At 41.7% G+C, this 9058-nt stretch overlaps 2 protein-coding genes across 2 annotated transcripts; one reads left to right on the top strand and one right to left on the bottom strand.

Moving 5' to 3' along the window:
* Positions 1–201: 201 nt before the first annotated feature.
* On the top strand, positions 202–2856 carry LOC102424578 (olfactory receptor 1361-like). The gene is made up of 2 exons (XM_006105644.1): positions 202–242; positions 1866–2856. Exons 1-2 carry the CDS (start codon positions 202–204, stop codon positions 2854–2856), a joined length of 1032 nt encoding a protein of 343 aa, XP_006105706.1.
* A 4883-nt stretch (positions 2857–7739) lies between these two features.
* Positions 7740–8770, bottom strand: LOC102419368 (olfactory receptor 1Q1). Its single transcript, XM_006105630.1, has one exon. It carries the CDS (start codon positions 8741–8743, stop codon positions 7799–7801), a length of 945 nt encoding a protein of 314 aa, XP_006105692.1. The 5' UTR covers positions 8744–8770; the 3' UTR covers positions 7740–7798.
* Positions 8771–9058: the final 288 nt, after the last annotated feature.

Raw genomic sequence — 9058 nt, 5'->3', positions numbered from 1 at the left:
TAAATCTATACTTTTTGTTTCTTTTTGCCCCTTAGAAGCCATTTTATCTCCCTTTCCCCAGGAAGAGGCTTATTCCCTCTCCCTTTCTTCTCATCTCTTCTTCTCTTTCACCTTCATCTATACCTCAATATAGACATCCCTATGTGGCCACTGCCTTGAATGAGTAATAGGCCCACAACAGCATATAGTTGAGCTATATCTATGGACACAGAGAAGGATACAGGGAGAAATAAAGACAAAAGGTAAGTTTTACATTTTAAATTTCTGCTTTATGTGTGATCTTTAGATTAAAGAAAGCACCAAGAGAGATGTCCTTAAATAGTTTTGATTCTTTATCTCAATGTTAGGAGTATTCTCCTTTAGTTGGGTGGAACACTGGTCTCATCAAAGAATAAATGTAACCATAGCACACCATTTGGCTCTGCAGTGAAACATACTTACATAGTTATACTAATATAAATGTTGTCTGTTGATTCTCTTTTACCTGGAAGAGTTACCTATAGTTATAACTCCTAATTTATATGCTTTTTCAATCTTGACAATAAACAAATATAGTACAGCTTTCCAAAGTTAGGGAGGTTGCAGGGGTGAAGATGATAGGTATAGCCTTAAGTTGATGGAATAAGAAATACAGATTTAACTATGTTATTTAAAAGCAAAAAAGTAACTAATTGGAGAACTAAAATAATCATCCAAAAATGGGGGAAAGGGAGGAGAAAAGAGTGAGGATTATGTAAACAAGATAAAACTTCATCTTTCATAGTAAAGTCAAAAGATAATCCTAAATTGATAAAATTGTTACATAGATTATAAACAAATAGTATATTATTTAAAAGCATTAACGTTATGAACCACCAGACGAGTTAAAACTAATTAAACATGGAGGTGGGCAAAGTTAGAGAACTCTGCTTTTCATTATATGTTCTCTTATACTCCACTATTTTAAAATTATTTTCTCACATTCACAAAGAAAAATAGTATTACATCAAAATATCCTTATCCATATAGCAGCCTCAGAAAGTTACCTCTTTGGTGTACCATGTAGATCTGCCTATAGGGAAAACCTGAGCTGAAAAGACATGAGAATTCTATCCCTGTAAGATTTTATTATTAATTGAAAATTAATCATTAATAAAAGTAATGATTATATTAATCGCTTCTACTCTCATTTCAGGTAAATTTAGTTGACTTAATGGAATAAAAACTCCCCTCCCAAAAGAACATACAAAGTTAGGACCAGATCTTTACTCCAGTGCCCCCATCAAGGATGTAGAGACTGACATCTGGGTGGAGTCTTGACATCTTTCCCTTTCCTCTCCAACTCTGACAGCTAGCCAAGTGTGGTGCTTAAGTCCAACAAAACTATACAGGGTCAAGTCCAGTTTTTGTCTCTCAGATCTTTAATACAGTAGTCTCTTTGATTTACTTTCCTTATCTGTAATATGGGTCTGAAAGTACTGTAGTTTCTATCATATGGGATTGTTGTTGAGAACCAAATGTGTGATATTTAGTATGCTCTTCAGCGCATAACAAGCATCAAGGAAATTCTGTGTATAGTGTGATGCCTTTCTTGTTATATAGTGAATTTCTTAAAAGCAGAGACCATGTGTAATTTATCTTGCTGTCCTTCATATCTATCAAATTGAAAGATTCTCAGTGATCAATAAGTGAACCTGGAATAAACTAAAGAGTGGATGAGTGAGTGGTTGGATAGAAAGATCATGGCAAGAGAAATGAATTAAATGAAAAAAAAAACACACACAACTCTTGGAAACTAGAGCCATTCATGCAAGAAAAGATGTTTCCTAGTAGTTATCTCAGAGTAAATTTCAGCATTATTTGATCTTAACACTTGCTTTTCGCAGGGAATGTGGATTGTGTCTTATGGCCACTAGAAACAGGACAGAAGTAACGGACTTTGTCTTATTGGGCCTGTCCAGCTGTCCAGAGATGCAGCCAGTTATTTTTGGGACTGTCCTTGCTATGTACCTGGTGGCAGTTATAGGCAATGCGCTGTTGGTAATTGTTGCCCTCTCAGACGCCAAGCTTCAGACCACCATGTATTTCCTGCTCTGCCAGCTTTCGTTTATTGACATATTCCTCACAACCATCACTGTTCCCCAGATGCTGGTCCACACGCTGTCTGTGAATAAAACCATCTCCTTTAATCACTGCATGCTCCAGCTGTTCTTTTTTATGGCTGTGGGCAGCATGGAAGGCCACCTGTTGGCTGCCATGGCCTATGACCGCTATGTTGCCATCTGTGACCCCTTAAGATACTCTGCCATCATCAGCCGTCGCTTCTTTCTATACATAACCTTGACCTCATGGGTGGTTGTCAGCCTCAACAGCCTCCTTTATAGTGTGTTGGTCACCCGTTTAACCTTCTGTGGCAACCAGGTCACCCACTTCTTCTGTGACATCACACCCTTACTGAAGCTCTCCTGCACCCGACCAGTAGTCAGTGAAATGCTAATATTTACTGAAGGGGTAGCTGTGGTGATCAGTCCCTTCTTCTTCATTCTGGGTTCCTATGCCCGCATTGGTGTTGCCATAGCCCGTATGCACTCAGTTGCTGCCCTGCGCAAAGCTCTGTCCACTTGTGGCTCCCACATTCTGGTTGTGCTGCTCCTATATGGCTCTGTGATCCGCATGTACCTCCGGCCCTCCTCCAGCTATGACTTGGATCAGGATCGCCAGGTCGCCATCTTTTACACAGTAGTTACCCCTATGCTAAACCCACTGATCTACAGCCTGAGGAACCAGGAGGTCAAGGGAGCTCTGCAAAGGCTTTCCAGGAAACTCTGCATCTCAGGAAACTTCCAGCCTGGCTCCCAGGCCACCCGGGAAAGTTAAGATCTAACTGGAAAATGCCTCGAATAGATGGTTGCACTCCTGTTAACTGGTATGGTCACATTCCTGTGGGATAATCTTTTCTGTTGACTCCTCCTTATTTGGATTTGGCAAGAAGTACATTTTTGAATAAATAGTTCTGGTCCCTATTGACTGACTTAGAATCTCATCACTTTGGAATGGAAAAGATACTTTTAAATAATCAAACTTGAACCTCTCATCTTTCGGACCTAATATGAGGCATGGGGGAGTACTAAGTCGAATTATTACAGATCAGCATGGCCTGCAGAAATTTGATCATTTTAGTGATGATATAGCATGTACTGTTTTCCAGAGAGAAGTCAAAGTGAGGTACAATACCACTATACAGAAGAGAGATTTTTCAGCAAACCATAGAGTAGTCTAAACCTCTCTTAAAATGGTAATAATTTTATGGTTTCTCATTATTCCAAACTCACAGTAATAATAAACAGTTTCATACTTATAGCAACTGAATTATTTCATCTGAAATTTTGTGTCACTTCATAAAAGACAGTGTAGGTCACTGATAATAAAGAGTGGAGGGGAATCTTCATAGTGGCTCTAACACCAGGAATAGGTGGTGAGATATGGGGCATATGGTAAGTAGAGCTGTTGAGACACACTGAGAGACTAGACATGATATGTAAGGGAAAAGGAAGAACCAAGGATGGACTGTGAAAATGGGTGGAATAATTATATGTGGAAGGCTCTGTGGAAGTGGAGGCATATAGATATGGTGGGAGGGGAGGGGGTGCAACATCAATAACTTGTTTTTGGCCATATTTTGTGATATCTATCGAAGTGGAGATATTTCATAGGCAGTTAAATACATAATACTTGAGGCTTAAGGCATTGTCTTGAGATAGACATGTCACAACAAAATGTAGATGATATTTGAAGCCATGGGGCTGGGTAAAATCACCTAATGAGAAAATATAGAAAAGATGACTATGAACAGAGTCCCAAGATGGTTGTTCACGCCAGCATTTAGACATCTGGGAGAGGAGACAGCAAAGGAAAGTGAGAAATGGCTATTTACAGGAAGAAAGAAGGTAAGTTTGATATGCCTGAATCCTAGGAAAGAGTGTTTCTGGAAAATGGGAGTGGTCACTTTCTCAAATGCAGTTAAGAAGTCATTAATGAGAACAGATAATAAATTATTAGATTTGACAAGATATAGATTATTGGAAACTACAGTAAAGCCAGTTAAGTGAAGTGTTAGGGGAAAAGTGACAATTATTGTAATTTTATGATATAACTAGAGGCCTGATGCACGAATTTGTGCACGGGTGGAGTCCCTAGGCCTGGCCAGCAATCAAGGCCAATTGGGGTCTGCCGGCTGGGGAGAGGGATGAAGGGAGGGGTCACGGGAGGTTGGCTGGCCAGGGGAGGGACTGCAGGAGGTTGGCCTCTGGCCTCGGAGAGAGCCGGCCCTTGGCCTTCCTGGGAAAGGGGCTGTGTCCGCTGCCACCCATCCCCCAGTTCCCTGTCCCAGACTGGGGCCCTAAGGCCCCAGATGGGGTCAGGAGAAGAGGCGATGGTTGCCTGGCTGGGTGTGGAAGGAATGGACGCCTGACGCCGCTGCCATCAGCGCCCCCCCACCGCATGGTTCCTCACCTCTCCCCCTCCTCCTTCCCTTGCTGCTGCGCCACCACCACAGCAGGTGGGTGGTGGGCTGATCGGGGCCTGCTGGCTGGGGGCAAGGAATGGGGGGAGGGACCTCGGGTGGTTGGCCATCCGTGGAAGGTTGGCTGTGGAGTGCATTGACCACCAGGGGGCAGCTCCTGCATTGAACATCTGTCTCCTGGTGGACAGTGAGCGTCATAGTGACTGGTCTACTGGTTGTTCCAGTCATTCTGGTCATTTGGTTGTAACGGTCGCTTAGGCTTTTATATATATACGTTGCAAGTGAGTAAGTGGAGGCTGTGATAATAGACATCTCTCAAGTATAATTTAGAAAAAAAGAAGATAGATTTAAAAAGTGGTGTGTAACTTGAAGAGGACAAGAGTCAAGAGAGAATTTCTTCTAATTTTTGTAAAGACTGGTGACATGAAGCATTCTTTACTGTTAGAAATAATTCAGTATATAATGAAATATTCAGGATTCAAGAAAGAAAGTAATTAATTGCAGGAACAGAGTCCTTGAAATGGGATGCATATCTACTAAGGGGATGCATATCTATTAAGGGGATGTTTTTATCTAGGAGATGAGCCACTTATTTCCCTGTAACAAAAAGGAAGTCAGATTTGATGGTGGGAAGATGGCATATACTTGAAAAGACTTCAGCTGAGAGTGGCAGGGAGCAGGATTGTTTTTGAGAATTGTAGAAAGAAATTATGTGAAATATGCTAGAGTTTGAGAAAGTGAAGTACTAGAAAAATGTTATGGTAAGCCTCAATTCTGCCAATATTGAGTGCCCATTTAGGTATTTCATTTACAAGTTTAATATTAGTCATGTCAGCATGGTTGGTGATATTCTGCAACAATTATCAGGTAATCAAGTACAATCATGAATAAACAAAACCTGGGTTTACCTAGGGCTGGGTAGAGCTAAAGGGAACAAAAGAATTAAGGGTGTTTACAAGAAGGTTGTTTACAGTTCTGGACCATAAAATGTATTCTTGTAAAGGTGGGAAGGAAGGGCATAAATTAGGTGATGGGTAATGAAATCAATTTCAAGGGACAATAGATCTCAGTGATGTCAGAGAATTGTAGTTGAAGAACTAAATTAAATAAGGTGAAAATATAATAGCTGATAGGAAGTGAAAAGTTTAAAATTGAGATTCACCTGTGGTGTAATCTATAATAATAAAAGCATAATATGCAAATCGAACAGCAAAACGACCACCTGGACGACCTTCTGGACGACCATGCTGTGACACCCACTGGCACCAGGCCAGCCACGGCGGGTGCGATGCGATTGGTCGGGGGCCTGGCCATCGCCCCATGATCGCTCTGCAGAGGGAGGCCCAGGCCACCAGCTGGTGGGGTGATCGATTAATTGGGGGCTCCATGATTGCCCCAAAGAGGGAGGCCCAGGCCACTGACTGGTGGGCTGCGGTGGCTGGGTGGGGCATCCCTCTGTGGAGGCATGATCGATCACATGATCGCCCTGCAGAGGGAGACCCAGGGCATTGGCCGGGGGGTGGAGGGGGGGCGATCAATCAGGGCACAATTGATTGCCCCAAAGAGGGAGTCCAGGCTACCCCACGGTGGTGCTGTGGTGGGTGGGTGGGGCCTACCTCTTTGGAGCCATCAATTGCAGGGCTCCAGGACTGTGAGAGGGCACAGGCCGGGCTGAGGGACCTCCCCAGTGTATGAATTTCGTGCACTGGGCCTCTGGTTATTTATAATGGCAAAGTCTAAGATATGACCATATCTGAGTGGGTGGTTAAGATGGGGTAAAGTAAAAGATTGCTGAAGCTAAACAGGTCAGGAACTGAGAACTCAAGTTGTTTGTAAGATAAACCAGTTACATGGACATTTGTATTTCCAAAGTGATAATTAAGTAGTGGTGGAGAGAGTTAGAGAATCAGATGCTGAAGTCATCAAGGAGCGAGGGCGAAACACCAGAAAGTTTTCTTATTTATGTTATTTTATTTTTAAAAAATAAAAATAGTATAAATTTAAGTTTAGAACATGATGATTTGATATACAGGGTGTGGCAAAAGTAGGTTTACAGTTGTGAGTATGAAAGTTTATTTTGGTATTGTTATTTATTAATTAATTGTATTCTTTTCCATACGAACAACTATAAATTTACTTTTGTTCTAGCCTATATTATGTAAAGCACTCATAAGAGTGACCAGCCTATAGTAAGTACCATGTATGTATATTCTATTATTATTAGCATACAAATGAAGAAATAATGGGAGATAAGTACAAAGAGCTGCTAAGTAAAGCTTGGGTATCTATATGTACCTAGAGACTATTGATGAAATGAGAGTAAGGTCAGGAGTTAATCTGCCTCATTCTTTTTATTGACTGAATAGCAATTCATAGTATACTTGTATTGTGTTTGGTATTTCCTTCAAAGCACTGAATAAGAAATAATCCAAAACCTCCATATTTATAACAACGGACATTTATTTCTCAGTCTAAAGTCTGCAGGTTGAAAGAGGCAACTGTAACTCCTGACCTTATTCAATGGACATTAGTCATTATATCCTTCTCCCTATATTGAAGTAATTCCCCCATTTCATTTATCTTGGTCAGAGACAGAACCTCATTCTATCATAGAGAATAAAAGCAGCCGTGTTGCTCTCCCAGCTTCCCTGTGAACTAGAACATGGGCGAATGACCAAGACTTGGCCATTCACCTGTACCACCTTATTTGAATCTGGATGTGTTGGTGCAAAGAATAAGAACTGGGCAGTTCTTTCTGGAGGTGGTTGCATCTGGTCTTCAGGCCTCCAAGGGCTATGCCCAGTGACTGTTGCTGGTAACTATTGTTGTTGGGGATACAAGCGGCAGTGAACAGTGTGGTGATTACAGCATTGAGCTCATCAGACCAATCTGAGATATGATTTTGACTGTGTTTCTTTTCTATTTTATTGAGCCTCGTCGCTTAGTCTTCTTGGAAAATTCATGTACATTTTCAATAACCATATTACCTTCACGAATCAATGAGAATTGGTTTCTGTTCCTTGCATCTAAGTAACTCTGAGCATTAGAACCTGGGTGTTTAATGACAGGGCCAGAAAACAACCTCAGCTATAACCAAAGCCATGCTATTGTTTTACACTAAATACATAGTTTCATGTGCTTTGGGTTTAAGGGATATCTCAGGACAATATCCAAAGAGAAAATCTGTGAGATATATTTAATATAGATATTTCTAGGAAGTTCTGAAAGAAAAATATGCGAGGGACAAAACTGTTTCCCCAGAATCACAGATAAAATTTGGAACAGTGTTTTGGGGTTTCATCTAAAGAAAGAAATCCATGATCTGCTCCTCCATTTCCTGAAGGCTCTCTTGACATCCCCATTTCTCAGGCTGTAAATGAAGGGGTTCATCATGGGGGTCACCACTGTGTGCATGACTGTCAGGATGCGACCCTTGGCCACTGAATAGCTGGTAATAGGCTGGAAGTAGAGCCATGTGAGCGTGCCATAGAAGATAGCCACCACAGTGAGGTGGGACCCACAGGTAGAAAAGGCTCTCCACTTGCCCTTGTCTGAGGGACTCCGGAGGACCACTGAGATGATGCAGGCATAGGAGGCAATGATGAAGGCCAGAGCTCCGTTGATGACAATAACACCTTCCGTGTGAATCATCAGGGTGTTGAGGTGAGTGCTGGAGCAGGATAGCTTCATCAGAGGGTAGAGGTCACAGAAGAAGTGAGGGATCCTGTTATCTGCGCAGAAGATCAATCGGCCCATGAGAAAGGTGTGCAACAGGGCATGAAGATGGGAGAGGATATGGCACAGGGCCACCATCTGTGAGCACAGCATCCTGGTCAGAATCATATGGTAGCGGAAAGGGTGGCAGATGGCGATGTATCTGTCATAGGCCATGATAGCCAGGAGGAAGTTTTCCATGGCTGCAAAGCATATGAAGAAATAGGTCTGGGCTAAGCAGCCCATGTAGGAAATGGTCTTTGTAGGAGAGAAAATGTTCTGCAGCATCTTGGGGACTGTGGTGGAGGTGAAGCAGATGTCTGTCAAGGCCAAGTTACTGAGGAAGATGTACATGGGGGTGTGGAGCTGTGGAGTAGAGATAATCAGTGTGATGAGGGCAAAGTTGCCAGAAATGTTGATTGCGTACATAAGTAGAAAAAGAAGGAAGAGGGGGATCTGTTCTTGTGGGTAGGCAGAAATGCCCAAGAGAACAAAATGGGATACACTGGTCCAGTTGCTATTTTCCATCTGTTGCCATAAGAACAAAAATGATTATTACTAGTTTTTTATTGAGGTATAATTGACATATAACATGATGCTAGTTTCATGTGTACAATATAATGGTTCAGTATTATTATACATTGTGGAATGATCACCATGATAAATCTAGCTAGCATCCACATGCTAGTGTGCTAATTACAATTTTTTTCTTGTGATGTGGACTTTTAAGATCTACTCTGTTAGCAACTTTCCAATCTGCAATATAGTATTATTAACTGTAGTACCATAATGTCCATTGTATCCCCATGACTTATTTATTTTATACCTGGAAGTTTGTACTTT

The sequence above is a fragment of the Myotis lucifugus genome, unplaced genomic scaffold (assembly GCF_000147115.1).
Source record: "Myotis lucifugus unplaced genomic scaffold, Myoluc2.0 scaffold_706, whole genome shotgun sequence".
Taxonomy (NCBI): Eukaryota; Metazoa; Chordata; class Mammalia; order Chiroptera; family Vespertilionidae; genus Myotis; species Myotis lucifugus.
The sequence above is the reverse complement of the archived record's forward strand: the minus strand, read 5'-3'. Positions and strand labels throughout refer to the sequence as shown.

Coding starts and splice junctions, on each gene's coding strand:
- LOC102424578 (XM_006105644.1), top strand. CDS start 202: ATGGACACAGAGAAGGATACAGGGAGAAATAAAGACAAAAG. Junction 243..1,865: donor GGGAGAAATAAAGACAAAAG/GTAAGTTTTACA, acceptor TGCTTTTCGCAG/GGAATGTGGATTGTGTCTTA.
- LOC102419368 (XM_006105630.1), bottom strand. CDS start 8,743: ATGGAAAATAGCAACTGGACCAGTGTATCCCATTTTGTTCTCTTGGGC.